Source organism: Microcebus murinus, chromosome 2 (genome assembly GCF_040939455.1).
Source record: "Microcebus murinus isolate Inina chromosome 2, M.murinus_Inina_mat1.0, whole genome shotgun sequence".
NCBI classification, from domain to species: domain Eukaryota; kingdom Metazoa; phylum Chordata; class Mammalia; order Primates; family Cheirogaleidae; genus Microcebus; species Microcebus murinus.
Window position 1 is genome coordinate 23,311,110 of NC_134105.1, and position 15,072 is coordinate 23,326,181.

Below are 15,072 nucleotides of genomic sequence, written 5' to 3' on the forward strand. Positions count from 1 at the left end.
GGGCCTCCCTAAGTGCTCTGCACTTTACAGCTTTCCAATAAATCACATGAAATTGGTGTTATTATCCTCATTTTCCATGTGGAAAAACTGAGGCCCAGAGAGGTAAAGGCATGTTTCTAGTCACCCAATGAAAGAGCGTGGATTCGAGTCCAGGTCTGTGTGGCTCCAGAGACCAGGCTTTTGCCACCGTCCCATGGGCAACCCTCTGCCTGCTCCCCAGGCAAAGACCGACAGTCTTCCCTGGCTGGGAAGTGTCTGGACAGGCTCGTGGTGTGGTGTTTACTAGTGCGGGACGTAGGACTCCAGGCCAGTCACATCCTCTCTCTGAACCTCTTCTTTCCTCCCCTGTAAGATGAGCATCATATACTATTAACATTCACCCAGGAGAGCATGGATTAGCCATGCTCGTGTACGTACACCACCCGGGACAGAACAGGTGGGCCGCTGTGTTGTCAAAATGAATGGAAATGACGACTGACATCCTGTAACTTTAATACAAATCGATCATAACTCACAAAATGGGTGACATTTTAAATAAAAATACTGCTGGGGTGGCCCAGATTCTGGTAGTGGAAGGGGCTGGGTGGGGCTGAGGATTATTCTTGCTCAGGGAGGCCCCAGTGGGCAGCAGCTGTTGAGTAAGAGCCCCTCAAGTCCAGCTCCTCTGGCTCCTTTGGGATGGTGTGTTCAGAGGCCCCAAGTACAGAATCGAGGCCCCACGACTAGGAGAGAAGCCGAGGCCGGGAGACGTTTCTGCTCCGTCTTGCAGCCCACGCCTCGAGTGCCCGCCTCTGGGCAGGGACAGAGCCACAGGACAGGCCTAGAGGTGGGCTCCAGTCTCTCCGGAGTTCTTCACATCAAGTGCTGTGGCAACAAATGCAGATGGGCTTAACGTCCCTCCTAGCTTCCTCCTTTTGTGTGCCTGACACTGGGAAGGTGAAAATTACGTTTCCCGGACTCCCTTGTGGCCAAGGTTCTGGATCTGACTTCAGTGTCCCCAAACAGAATCCCTCGTATAGCTCTGGGTTTGGAAACTGGGTTAAGTGGGAGAGAGGCAGGCCCTGGGACACTCATTTGCTGGCAGGGCTGCTGGCAGAGGGAGCAAGCACAGTTCCGCAGTCAGCAGCTTTCTGATGCAGCGGCTTCCTGCAGACGGGAGCAGTGTTCCCGGTCACAACAGACATGATGAATTTGGTGGCTGGGAGCTGTTCTTGGAAATTCAGTCGAGTCTGCTCCTCCAGCCCTTCCAAGGATTTTGCAGGCCACCAGGGACCAGGTAATAAATCCTTGTCTAATTAAGCCAGCTAAAGTGGCGCTTGTTTTCTGCAACAGGATCCTAACTGAGATAGACGCCAAGTCTGGCGAGGGGTCCCAGCCAACAGCTCCTCCCAGCGCTTGGGTCCTAATGGTAACAACTATTCCCAGCAGCCTCCCCACACTCTAGAAGGTCACGGGGTCTGGCTGATGAGGGCTGGCTGGACCCTTCTCCAGAGCTGCTGGGGACCTTGATCATCCGGTGAGGCTTGTTCTGCAGGTGGCTTTAGGCTGATGGGCTCTGCACCAGCCTGGGCTGTGCCCTTATTCTGCCCTTAGGCCTGTGGGTGGAAGGTGGTGGCACAGTGACTGCAACATCTGGGCCTGACTACTGGGCACCTTCCACAGGCCCCAGCACCACTGCTCCCCTGCAGATCTGTGGGAAAAGCAGGAACCTCATAGTTCTTGGGATGGGGGTGACAGGAGAGGGTGGTTCTCAGACAAGCCTAGGACCAGCTACCGCCTGTGTCCACTGCGGGCTGGGGTCCAGGGTAAAGTGGCCCATCACTAGCTCGGTCAGGTGCAGGTCTTAGGCCACAGGGCATAGGAGGGCTCTGTGTATCCTTTGGGTCGCCAACCACTGGCCACACTCTGACATTTCCTGAGGCCAGGGCAGCTGGGCAGGAGGGAGACATAGGGAGGTAGTCCCCTGCCCCTGAGAGGATGGGGATGAGGGTTGGGCAGGGGTTGCCCTGAGGAGAAGCCAAGTCACATCCTTGGACCAAAGCTGTATCCCCATCAAGGTCAGAGCTACAGAACACGGATGCTGGAAGACAGGTCAGGAATCATGGGGCACAAATTCCATTTTACAGACAGAGAAATGGAGGCTGATGGGTAAACAACTGGCCTGAGGTCTCAGAGTGGCCAAGGTGGGCCAGAGTCCAGTCTCCCATCTCCTGGGCAGGGCTCTTGCTGGTGGCAGTGGCCCCAGAAGGCTGTGGTCTCTTGCCGCGACTAGATCCGGACAGTGTTGATCCGCAGTGGCTGGACATTCTTGCCATTGGCGTGGCTCTGGCCGGGGCTGAAGTAGGAGCAGAGCTTGCCAGGGAACTTCTCGCGGAAGGTATAGAGCCAGGACATGTCATCGGCATTGTAGAAGATGAGCAAGCCTTGGTCATAGTCCAGGAAGACACCCACCTTGTCGAGCTTGTCCCGGACGTTGAGCCGCGTCCAGGGCTCCGTGCAGGCGCTGTACTGGTTGCCGTCGTGCATGACGATGCAGTAGAAGCCGCGGCTGGGCTGGATCTGGATGCTGCCCTTGCGGCTAGCGGCTTCATGGGCCAGCCCGATCACCCACTGGGTCTTCTCCGCCACCACCACCTCCCAGTAGTGGACGCCGCTACTGAAGGCTTCAGAGCCCAGCACTGACACCTCCACGTCAAAGCGCTTCGGCGAGTCCTGCAGTGGCTGTGGGTGCAGGTTGCCATAGGCCACAATGGTGCAGTCATCAGACAGGATCAGGCGCTGGTGGGCAGTGCCTGGGTCCAGGGTCAGAGCAGCTGGCACTGCAGGGCAAAGGAGGGACAGAAGATGAGTAGAGAGAAGGCTGTTCATCCTCTATGCAGTGCCTCCCTGACGGCAGGGTTCCTGGTACAACCAGGTTCCTGGTTGGTACCAAGGAAGCCACTGCCTGCTGTATGACCCTGAATATAAGCTCACCCTCTCTGGGCCTCCTCTTCCTCCTCTGTAAGGGTGATGGCTAAGGTCCTTCCAGATTTAAATTTGGCTGTAGGGGAGCAGGGGCTATGGCTGCTTGTTCATTGTCTGATGCCTGGGGCAAGACACATATTGGGCACTCACAAATGTGTACCCAGTTAACTAGAACAAGGTCCAGAATTAGGAACTTTTCAAGCTGAAAGGAAGCTCAAAGATCATGTAGGTGCTACTACCTGGTAGGGGGTGATTTGGAAATTTGTGGGGGTGTTGGGTTTGTTCCAATGACAGGTGGGACCCAGGCATGCTAAAGACCCGGAGGAAATGCACAGGACAGTCTTACACAGGGAACTTCTGTCCACACCTTCCCCCACCCCCAGGGATTTCACACCAGCCATTTACGTGGATGAAAAATCTTTTTTTATAATGACCCGAAGCTACAACCTAACTCCATTTTATGTATGAACATGAAATCATTTTTGCAGTTTTTATACTGGATATTTTGGAATACTATCATGTAAACTGAGAGAAGGCTGGATTTGTTTTGTTTGGAACTTCACTAAGAATTTTTGGGTTTTTTGGAAAATACATCTCGAAGGACGACAGCACTGACTGACACAACCTACCTGTTCAGGACTGCACATGAGGGAGAATGGCGTTGATCTTTAACAAGAGCCCCTGACTACTTCATTTCTGGCGTGGTTGAGAGTGAACATCTACATATTGACATATGAAATGTTTTATTATAAATAATTCCCTTCTGCTTTTCCTTTACAGTATAGCCAGAGTATGTATATACCCGCATCACACTTGAGATTGTGAGAAAAGGTTATACTTGAAATTGTAGAAAGGTCATATTATCTTTGAGACATTCCAAATTATTTGTTAGGAAAAGTACACAAGGGCTCCTTTTTCTGTTACTGTTGGGCTCCGGCGCACGTTTGAATAGAAGAGAGCTCACTCCTGGAAATGTTTTTCAGATGTAAGCTCAAAGGAGCTTACTGGTGGGAGAATGAGACAAGATCCATCTTTCTGCAAAGCCAGCATTGAAATGATGCTCCAGCATCTCATAACCTTTCCTGAGGAACTCAACTGCCTGCCAGGGTGAATACAGATCATCCCAGTGATAGTATGTCCCTCTATCTTAGGATGCATGCCAATCTGCCCAAGGTCAAGCTTCTAGGAAGAGTTGAAAGTGGAGCAGCCTGTTCCTGTGTCTATTGAAAAAGCCTTTGAAGTTGAGAGGTACTATGACCAGTAACCTGCTTGTTGGTTCCAAGGTCCAGCACCTTGTCTGAAGCACTCAAAATGATTTAAGGGAACCTAAGCCATGTTTCTGCAGAGTTCTTCACTGAAATTAGTGGTCTGAGAAAAGGACAAAACACACACCTGAATGCTAAACAAGCACTGCCCTTGGGATAAGCAATAGGAGCTCATTCAACACCAGACTTCCTATACCACAAGCCATAACTACAGCTTTAATCGGACAAGAGACTGATTTCAGTAATATTTTTCCTGAGTGGCCACCAACAATGAGCTGCTGCATCCTTGAGTGCATTTGTGCCCCTGCTTCACCGTTTGAGGCATAGGGCCCCAATGTGATAATTTCAACATAAGTTTCCACCCCAGAGTGAATATGGGTCTTATGTAAGTAACATGCAAAGATAAAGTTCTCCTTCATTACATTTGTAGATCTCATGATTTTCCACTTTATAAATTGGAGAACATCAGAAAGGGAATTTGTAAGTCCTTTGTTGTACAACCTAGTTGTCTGAGTATACTATCATGTCTTAGTTTTCACAATAAAGTTGCCTTTTTTTTTAAATTTTTTTAAGTCAACCAGATCAACAGAATTTTTTTTTTTAAAACAAAAAAAGTACACAAAGATCTGAAAAGGTTGAAAAACACTAATTCTAGGCCAACTCTTCCATTTGACAGATGGGGAAACTGAGACCCAGAGAGAAGACATGACTAGTCTCAGAAGACATGGCCAGTCCCAAATACCGGCCAAGCGGGGACTCACCAAGGCCATCTGCAATCTGGCCCCAGTGATTGTCTCACTGCCACTCCCCACCCCACTCAGGCCCACAACAAAAGCCCCTGCTCACACTGTTCCCCCCCCCCCAACCTCCTTGCTGCTTGTTGCAACCACACCCATGAGGCTCAATTCAAACAGCCCATCCTTAGAAAGTCTCCCTGGTCACCCAGCATGTTTGCTTATGAAATTCCTTAACTTTGTTTGTGCCCTGTCACCAGCATGGGGTATACAGTCTTCTGTGCTCACATCACATCTTGTCCCATTTGCACCAGGAGTGCAGGGACTGTGCACCATGTAACTAGGCCCTCTCCTGCGTGTCCAGGGCCCAGCACAGGGCCTGGCATGAGGCGGGTATCCAGAAAGACAGAGCAAGTTAAATTGGCTCCATTCGTGGTAGGCAGGTGGCACAGGCTGGGTCACCTGGCTCTGGGCTGGCCACACCCGCTTAGCAGGTCTGGCTCTAAAAATCTCAGGACCTCTCCTCAAGACCTCTGCATACTCCTTCCTCCCCGGGGGACTTGGTGACCAGCCAAAGGAGGAGGGGAGCCTAGGACTGGCTCTCCTCAGCCTGGACAACCATTTCCAGGCCAGAGTGAGACAGAGGTGAGGAAAGGTGGGGAGAAGGAAGCCCGCCGCCGTTCCTCAGAGCGAAGGCCTTCTGCGTCCATTCTCCCGCTCTTTCCGTCTCTGGTGGGGTGGGGACACGACTATGCTCGGCAGGAGCACTGTCCCCGCTTTCATCACCTCTGTTGGCTGCGCCCACACACAGAGATAAGATGCCTCAGTGGCGGTGACTGTCCCCGTCAGGGAGTGCCCGCCGGTCCCTGAGCTGTGCTTCTGTTCATACACCCTGACAAAGCTCACTGCTCCTTCCAAGATCTCTGTCAGGAGTAAACGTAGCTTTGCATTTTACACTTTTCTTTCCTCTCCTTAGAACTCAGAGTGCTGTATGGAAACAATTAGCCCTGTGAAGAGAGGGGTCACTGGAAACACGACCCTCTGTCCAGGGACACGAAGGGGGGGGGGCGTGAGAAGACAGATGTGGAGCGTGAGGGTCCAAGGGTGGACGCCTGGCCCTGCAGGCTGACCGGTCACAGGGCGGCATGTCAGAGCCAGCAGGCTCCTGCCCCGCATTGCGGGGAATTCCCACCGTGGGGTGGCGGTAGGAGGGGACGAGGTGTGAGGTGTGCTGTGGCAGGAGAGCTGGGGAGGGAAGAAGAACCTAATCAGATATAGACGGGCAGCCCCTACGGCAGGGGGATGGGTCACACTCAGGTGTCTACAGCAGAGGGCCGAGGGGCAGAGCAGGCCAGTGTCCCGGCGAGAGTGGCAGCAGTTCTGAGTGCCAGGGGGGACCTGGGCCTTGTAGCCAAGGTGCCCAGGATGACTGAGACCAGCAATAGGCAGGAACCGAGGCTCAGGGCAGAAAGGCCCTGCAAGGGGTGGGGGCTCAGCCTCAGCCTACGCAGAGTAAAGGGGGCATGGCAACACCCCCCCTCCTCTGAGAAGTCTGTCCCTGTGTAGCCACTGGCAATCCCTCCACCCACCCTTATCCTCAGGGGATGTGACAGGCTCAGCACAACAAAAGCAGTCCCCTGGGGCTCACTGTTTTATAGGTCAGAGCTCATTTCTAGGTCCCAGGACACTGAGTTTCATAAAAACAAAAAGCCAGGCACTGAGCAGCCCGTCTGGTCTCCAGGTGTGTTCTCCACCCCTTTAAGCCTCTCTGAGACCTCAAGGTCAAAGGCACTCAGGAAGTCATGGACTGTGGAGGCCTCAGGAAATGTTTCCCGGCCACCGGTCGGTCAACCACTGTGCAGCGGCCCAAGCAGCAGAGAAAACCCTCCCAGGACACAGCCCAGCACCTTCCCACGGCAGCCAGTAGCTCCTGTTTCTTTGTTCTCAGAGACTCGGATTCAAGCCTGACAGGACAGGAAAAGCCTTCGGCTGTTTCCTCTGGCCCGGCCTTTGAGAAATTGCTCCCTCAGGCCCTCCACTTCTCAGGCCCTCAGCCGCATAGGGCAGGCGTTTACAAAACACCCTCACACCCACTAGCTCATGGGAACACCACAGCAGTCCCAGGGGCACAAACCACTGTAACCATTTTTCAGAAGAGGAGACTGAGGCTCCAAGGAGACCTCTGTGAGTTAAGTAGCTTGCTCAAGTTGCTGCTTGGGGTGGAAGCAGAGTTGGAACTTGAGCTGAGGTCTTTTTATATCCTGTTCTTTCCGTCACGTGGCCTCAGAAAGCCTGTTCGGCAAGACGGACGAACCATCATATGATTCACGATCATAACAGTAACAAACAGGTATCAAGTACCTACAAAGTCATAGGACTGTCATCACGAATAAATACTTTAATTTTCATACCTACCCTGGGAGACTATCCCTGTCTGATAGATGAGGAAATGAAGGCTCAGAGAGGGAAGCGCTTTGCCCTGGGTCACACAGCCAGGCATGACTGTGCTGGGACCCGAAATGATTGGATTCAGCTAAGCAGGGGTTGGGGGGGGGGCTTTTCCCAGAGCAGGAGCTGGTGAGAGCGAGCGAGCGGGGCAGTGTCTGATGTCCTTGGGACAATGGGCTGCCTGGCCCGGCTGGGGAGGCAGTGTGTGCTGGGAGCTGGGGAATCCAGACCAGGCGGGCGGAAGGGTGCACGGGAGGAAGGCTTTCTGACACTAGGCTGGGGCAGGGGCAGGGGGTGGGGGGTGGTCGACAGTGGAAGTTCCAGAGCAGGGGAGTGACAGGTGCTAAATGGGGTTTTCAGGTGACCTAGTGGGAAGCCTGGGCCGGGGGTGGGGGGAGGGAGGGGCAGACAGGAAGCTGCTAGAATCTGTGGGCTAGGTCTCTGGGGGCACCGCTCCCATCTGGACATAAAGGGCTTTGGTGCTGGCAGAGGAGCCAGAGTGACTTCACAGGCCCCACAGACAAAGGAAGGGGCCCAGCCAACCAGGCCACTGTTCTCTGAACTCCCCAGGGGCCTCTGCTCCCAGCAGGATGTTCGGGGCACATGCTACTGGCTGCCACTCTCTCGGCCCTTCTCCTGCAGGCAGCTTTCTCTGGGGCAGTGCTTTTCAACTGGGGCCATTTTGCTGCTCAGGGAACATTTGGCAACGTCCAGGGACATTTTTGTTTGTTACAGCTGAGAGGGGTGGCAGCTAGCACGCAGTGGATGGAGGCCGGGGATGCTGCTAAACATCCCATGCTGCACAGGACGGTGCCTATGACAAGGAATCATCCAGCCTCCGGTATCAACAGTGCTGAGGGTGAGAAGCCCCACTCTGGGGCAAGCAGCAAGCCCCACATCCATCTGCTCACCTGTGAGCGGGTCGAGAAGGGGATCCCAGCATCCCTGCTTTACAAAGGAGGAAACTGAGGCTCAGGGGAAGAAGTCTGCAGCAAGTTCCTTCGTTCAACAAATATTTATTGAGTGCCTGCTTTATGCTGGGCACTATTCTAGCAGCAGAAATGGGACTCACTCATTTCTTTCTTCATTCATCAACAAACTTTTACTGTGCTGGCTGCTGGGGAAGAATCAGAGCCGGCCCCTGACCCCTCTGAGCTCGCAGGCCAGTGAGGGTGACAGCCACGCCGACAATGAATGATAAAACAGTGAGACCAGGAAAGCCCAGGGTGGTCTGGAGAAACCCAGGAAGGCTTCTCAGAGGAGGTGTTTATAAACTAAGTGAAAGAGAGTAAGGGTTGGCCATCAAAGACTGGGGACTGTGTAGAGGGATCCAGGCAAAGGGAACGGCATGTGCAAAAATGTGCAGGAGGGGGAATATGGCTCATTTAAGAACTAAAGGATGGTTCATTGTAGCTGAGAATGAAACTGAGGGGAGAATGAGAAGTTGGCAAGGCCCAGATCTTACAGGGCCTTGGATATCAGGCTAAGGTGCCTGGTCTGAGCTGAGACAGGGATGGAGCAGGTGGCAGCTGGGACAGTGAGCTCCCTAGAACCCCTGCTCGAGGGGCTCCCCTGGGTCAGTGACTAGGCAGGGAAGAAGAGCCTCGGATGTGCTTCTTGCCTCCTGGAATTATGGCCCTCGCCCTGCTGGGCCCCAGTGTGGAAGTCCCTCTAAGGCTGAGAGCACGCAGAGACCCCTGCCCCAGGAGGACAGCCCAGAGCCACCAGCCAGTCTGCTGGGAAGTGGGCCCTTCGCCCCACTCTGGCCCCCTCTGTCAATGAGGGCACAGGACCAAGTTTAAGAGAAGTCGGAGGTGCCCTTCCCCTTCTGTGAAATCAGTAACAACTTATGGCACCCACAGGGAGCCCAGCTCTGTGGCTGTCCCAGCCCCTCCCCATCCCTACCCGAGGGCACAATCCGTGACTTGCTGGGATCATCCTGTTCCCAGAGCTGGGGACTGTCCTGATCCCTCATCCCCCACCACGGCGCTCAGTTCAAACATGGTCTGTCTGTGCCTTCTCTGGCCCGTCTCCTGCCCCCTCTGGGCTCCCATGGCGCCATGCAAGTCCCTTGTCACGGCCCTTGTCCCACTGGACTGTCAGATTCTGGCTGCCCCTCTATTTCCCCTGACTCCTCAAAGAGCCTGGAGGGGCTGTTCATGTCTGTAGGGCAGAAGAATGAATCCAGACAGGTGGAAAGAACTCTGGCTCCTGTGTGACCTTAGGACATCAGTGAGCCTCTCTGAGCCGCTCTCCCCAGCTACCTGTGCGTGTGTGTGAGGCCAGAGAATGGCCAGTTAGCTTAGTAGGTAAGGACCCAGGCTCTGGGATCTGACACCAGGTTTAAATTCTGGCTGTACCATTTACAGGCTGTGACCACAGTCAAGTTCCAAACAGCTCTATGCCTCAAATTTCTTCATCAGAAAAAATGATTATAATAATGGTGCTTACCTCAGGGAGAATTCCCTTCTGTATCTATGTCTCTCCTCTAAAGGACATGGGGAACACACAAGGTTCCCCGCTGCAGTCAGCCTGGATCTGCACTGTGGGCTTGTGATTTGGGGAAGGCATTGATCTCCCAGTCCCAGGGGCTGCTAACTCTTCCAAACACCTGCTTCGGACCTTCTCTCCTCTCTGCAAACCTCCCATCACCTCCTCCCTTGCCCAGCCGATCGTCTGGCTTCCCACCTCCCCGGGAAGGGTGCAGCCATCAGAAGAGGATTCCAAGTTCGCACCACGGCCCCTCGGCTTTGGCGTCCACTTGTCCCACCTGTCTGTGCCCCCTGCAGAGGCTGGCCCTTGGCTGCGTAGCAGGTCCCACTGGTGGGTGGCAGTCAAGGCTGCCACTCCTGCAACTCTCTCTCCTTCGTCCTCAACTCTGCCCCCTCTACTGTATCTTTCCATCATCCCGCAAATGCGCTGTAGTTTTTCTATCTTAAAAAAAAAAAAAAAACAGCCGCTGCCACATTCCGCCTCCTTCCCTTTAAATAAAATTGCTTGAAAGCACAGCCTCTACCCACTGTCTCCACTCTCTGATGGGCTCCAAATAGGCTTTTACCGCCATCACTCTGTCAAAACGGCTTTTCTCAAGGTCACCAATGACCTCCACGTTGCTACACCTGGAGAACAGCCCATTCTGGGTCTCCCACGCCTGGCTCTGCAGCCTTTGCCACTGTTGACCACTCTCTCCTCCACCTGCCCACCACGTGGCTTCCAGGACAGGCCCAGGTTGCCCTCCTGGCCCACTGACTGCTCCCTCTTAGTCTCCTGGGCTTGGTCCCCTCCTGCCCCTGACTTCTAGGAGTGCCCCAGGGCTCCAGATGTTAAGAGTGGCATTCTCTCTTTTCTATCTACCCTCCTTCCTCAGTGACCTCATCCAGGCTCACTAAATACTGTCCACATGTTAAGGACACCAGCCCTGACCTTTCTCCTGCACCGCTGACTTGTCAAACCAATGACCTTTTCCACATCAGCAGTGAGACATCACAAACCTCACAGGCTTCTAGTGATCTCGGCCCAAATCCTTGTTACTTTCCTTGTCTTCCTTCTTTTAAAAATATTTTTTATTATTACTATTTTTATTTCAAAATATTATAGGGGTACAAATGTTTTTGGTTACACAGATTTCTTTTGTAATGTTTGAGTCAGGGCTATCAGTGTGCCTGCCACCCAGACAGTGTTTGTTGTACCTGTTCCTTGTCTTCTTTCTCTCACACCTGAGACACAGGATTAGCAAATACAGTTGGCTGTCCCTTCAAAATATATCCTAAATCTGACTCCTTCTTGCCTCCTCCCCTCCTACCCTCTGGCTCTGCACTGTCACTTCTCCCTGGATAATGCAGTAGTCTCCTAGCCAGTTCCCCAGACTCCATCCTTCACCCCCTTCAGTCTATTCTCAGCCCACTAGCCTGAGGGATCCCCTAAAAACCCAAGCCGGCTCCTGTCACTTCACTGCCCCAGCCCTCCAATGGCTCTCATCTCACTCAGCATAAAGTTCTCACAACGGCCGACAGGCCCTTAAGGTCTGGCCACTGCTGCCTGTCTTACCTCCTCCCCTCACTTTCCGTCTCACTCATTCCACTCTAGCCACACTGGCCTGGCTGGTCCTTAAACATGCCAGACACGCTCCTGCCTCAGGGCCTTTGCACATGCTGCTGCCATGCCAGGGAACTCTTCTCTCAGGTATCTACCCGGTAGCACCCTCCTTCTCAGTGAGGCCTTCGTACTGGATCCCCTATCTCAATTTCTGTCCTACCTCAACCTCCCCTGGCTGCTTTCCTTATCCTGTCTCAGTATATAATGCACTGTGGATTCTATGCATTTACTGTCTTTCTCATACCCTAGCATGTAAGATCCAGGAGGGCAGGGATTTTTTTTTTGCCTGTTTTGCTCACTGCTGTATCTCCAGCACCTAGAATAGTGCCTGGCGTCAGGTAGGTGCTTATATATACTATACATGGAGAATGAGTCAGTGGAGTACTCGGCGCCTCAGTCTCCTCATCTGAAGAGTGGGTATGATAATGGAATCTACCTCATGGAATTTTATGAAGATTCACTGAGCTGACTGGTTGTGCAGGTGCCCAGCACAGACCTCACAGCAGGTGCTCAGCAATGCACTCTGCTCACTTCCCCGCCTTCCCCCTGCTGTGTTTAGGGCAGGGGGGCTGGGCTGGGCTGGGCTGGGCTGGGCCGGGCTGGGCCATGCCTCACCCAGCTCTGGCCCGTAGCCATCCATGCCTTACCTGGGTGGATGTCCTGGAACAGGGACTTCCAGATGGTGTACTGCAGAGGGCCTGTGTACTTGGAAGTTGGGAAGTCTTCATAGGTGAGGTTGGTCTCATGGATTTTCCCCTTGAGCCTGGAAGAAGAGCAGGAGAGGAGGCCGCACTGGGGACTGGATTCCCAATGCCCTGTGCCCTGAGTCACCTTCAAGGCAGCTGACACGGGGCAGGGTCAAAAGTGAGCAGTCTGCGGGACTCAGATTCAAGCGCCTGCCTGTGCCACCTCTGATCTCTCTAGCCATTAACCTCAGTTCTCTCGTCTTTTGAATGCTGTGCTAGCTCCAGCCTTCTGGGCTTGCTGTGAGGATTACGTGGCATAACGTATAGAAAGTGCTTAGCACAGTGCTTGGCTCAAGGTCAACACCAAAACTCACGATGTTAGTGATCAGTGTGGATCACCAACAAGCCAATGACTGAGTGTTATTCTTACTAAGGGAGCCTTTGAGGGCCACAGAGCCTGGGCTTGAATCCTGGCCCCGCCACTTACCAGATGAGGGGCTTTGGCCAACTGATCTAGCACCTCTGAGCCTCAGTTTCTACATGTGTGAAATGAGGATGACAGTGGTCACTACCTTCAAGGGGCTGGGAGGGTTACAGTAATATAAAGCTTTTATATATATAAAAACATGCATTATCACCATTATAAGTAACACATACAGTATATTTATAATATATGCAATATACTTAATATTATTAAATATCACCTATGATCTGTAATATACATGACATATCACATATAAACACACGAAGCCTTGAGCCCAGGCTCTGGCGCACAGCAGACATCCCATAAATGTTTGATGAAGGTCTGAATGAATGGCTTCTCTGCTAACGGCTCCGTCTGCCTCCGCTCCCACCACCCCGCACAGGCCAGGGAGGGGACACCCACCCGGGGAAGATCCCCAGCAGGTGGCACTTACCGCTCTGACAGGGAGGCCACCCCGGCCAGGAAGGTGTGCCGGTCGGTCTCGGCCAGCCGCTCCTGCAGGATCTGGGCCCCCTCCTGCACCTTGCGCAGCTGCTGGCTGTAGCGCTGGACTTTCTGCTCGATGTCGGTCAGCGTGCGGGCTGTGTCCGCCTCCAGCTCCTCCAGCATGGCCTTCTGCCGCTCGCGCAGCAGCCGGTGCAGCCGCTCGAAGGCCTCGCCGATGGTGGTCCGCAGGCTCTTGGTGGAAGACTGTGGGGGACAGTCATCAGGGATTACGGGAGGGGAGGTGCGGATGGGTGCTCCCTGGGTGAGAGGAGGAAACCGAGAGCCCTGACACGCAGAGGGGAAAGGGTGGGGAAGGGCACACGTGGTGGGGGATGGCACGTGCAAAGGCACCGGGGGTCTGGAACGACTGGCACGGCCAGGCACAGCATGGAGTTCTATGAGGCCCTGTAGGAGGCTGACCAAACCTTCCAGGAGAAGCCGATGAGGCTTGAACCAGAGGAGCAGTGGCGATGGGGAGCGACAGGGTTTGAAAGACATCTAGAGGGCAGCCTCTTTGGCCTTGGTGGCTGATTGGCTACAGAGGGGCAGGGAGAAAGGAGCTGAGGACAGTGCCCAGCTTTCTAGCTCAGGGGTAGGAGGGATGGGGAAGCTGGGGTTACAGGTAGGAGCAGGAGAAGATGCTGGGTTCAGTCTGGTATATAGTGAAGTCTTTATTTAAAAAAAAAAATCATTCATGAGGCTCATTCGTGAGACTCCAGGCAAGATGACAAGGGGATCACAGATGTCAAAAAGCTTTATGAACTGCAACGTGCTGGGTAAACCTTGGTGGTCACTCGCCCTGTCCTGCCACCCCTATGACTCTCTGGCTAAGGAACATGGTGTTAGGGCCATGATCAGAGGAGGTTAGGGTGGACTTGCATGATTCTGTCCCCAAGGGACCATGAGTGGGTGGAGGGAGGAAGGGCACTTGTTGGGTGCCCATCAGCCTGCGGAAAGAGTCTAGCTCTGGGTCTCCAGCTGTGGAAACTCAATTGCATAAGATCTATGAACCTTAGTTTTCTTATCTGTGAAAGGAGCAACAAAAATGACATTGCAGGGTTGGGGTGAAGATGAAATGGGGATGTTCATAAAATGCATGGAATAGTCCAAAGGGCAGAGAAAGAGCCTGGTGACTGAAGAAGTTGTCATTGAGAGATGGCTCCTGAGCTGAGGCCTGAGGGATCGGCAGGATATCAGCTGGGAGATGGGGGAACAGGCGGAGGGAACAGTGTCAGTGAAGATGAGAGTCAGGATGACACCGGGCACGGAAGCGCGGCCAGGCTGCAGCAGCATGTGGGGCCTGCCTCTGCAATTTTACTTTGTGGGATTCTGGCTGGGAGTTCATGGAGTCAGAAACCCCACTGTGTTCAGTGCCCAGGGCTCTGTGGGAGGCTCGACAAAGGCTCAATTAGGGCCTGTTCCCTCCCCGACACTGCTGCTGGCCTGCAGGAAGAACTGCTGGCAGCGGGCCAGCCTCCCTGCGCGCATGCCCACCCAGGACGCAGGCAGACAAAGGGGGTGGAGGAGAGGCTGCGGTGGCCTCCCCGAGCCCCTCAGCTGGGGAGGGCTGAGGCTCCCGCAACGGCACATTGCCGATGGGGAACATGGGTTTGTCCTCCCCACCCCACCTGGAGCTGCCCTCCAAAGGCCCCCAGGCCCCATGGCCACCCCTCTGGTTCTAGCCAGACCGCTCTGCAGCAGCATGGCCCACTGGCAACCCTCTACTCACTGAAAGTTCTGCTTTTCGTCCCATCTCTGCACCTGCCACCTTGCTGCCACCCATGCCCCTCAGGGCTCATCCAGGCCAGCTCCTCCCATTGTCACCCTTCACGCCTCCCCCATCTGCAGCTCCCACTGCTTTGAGGATGGCTGCCAAGTCTGCACGGAGGGCCTTGTGTGTCTCCTGAGCG

The 15,072-nt window shown here is 53.9% G+C and overlaps 1 protein-coding gene across 2 annotated transcripts in view; it reads right to left on the bottom strand.

Annotated features, from left to right (window-relative positions):
* Positions 1–475: 475 nt before the first annotated feature.
* TRIM62 (tripartite motif containing 62) overlaps positions 476–15,072 on the bottom strand; it is a 30,447-nt gene continuing 15,850 nt past the window's right edge. For both annotated transcript variants that reach the window (XM_012765354.2, XM_012765355.2), the window contains exons 4-6: positions 13,110–13,366; positions 12,154–12,269; positions 476–2,819 (exon numbers count right to left, since the gene is read on the bottom strand). In XM_012765354.2, the coding sequence (XP_012620808.1) occupies positions 2,269–2,819; positions 12,154–12,269; positions 13,110–13,366 (924 nt within the window). In that variant the 3' untranslated portion in view covers positions 476–2,268. The remainder of the gene's footprint in view (positions 2,820–12,153; positions 12,270–13,109; positions 13,367–15,072) is intronic.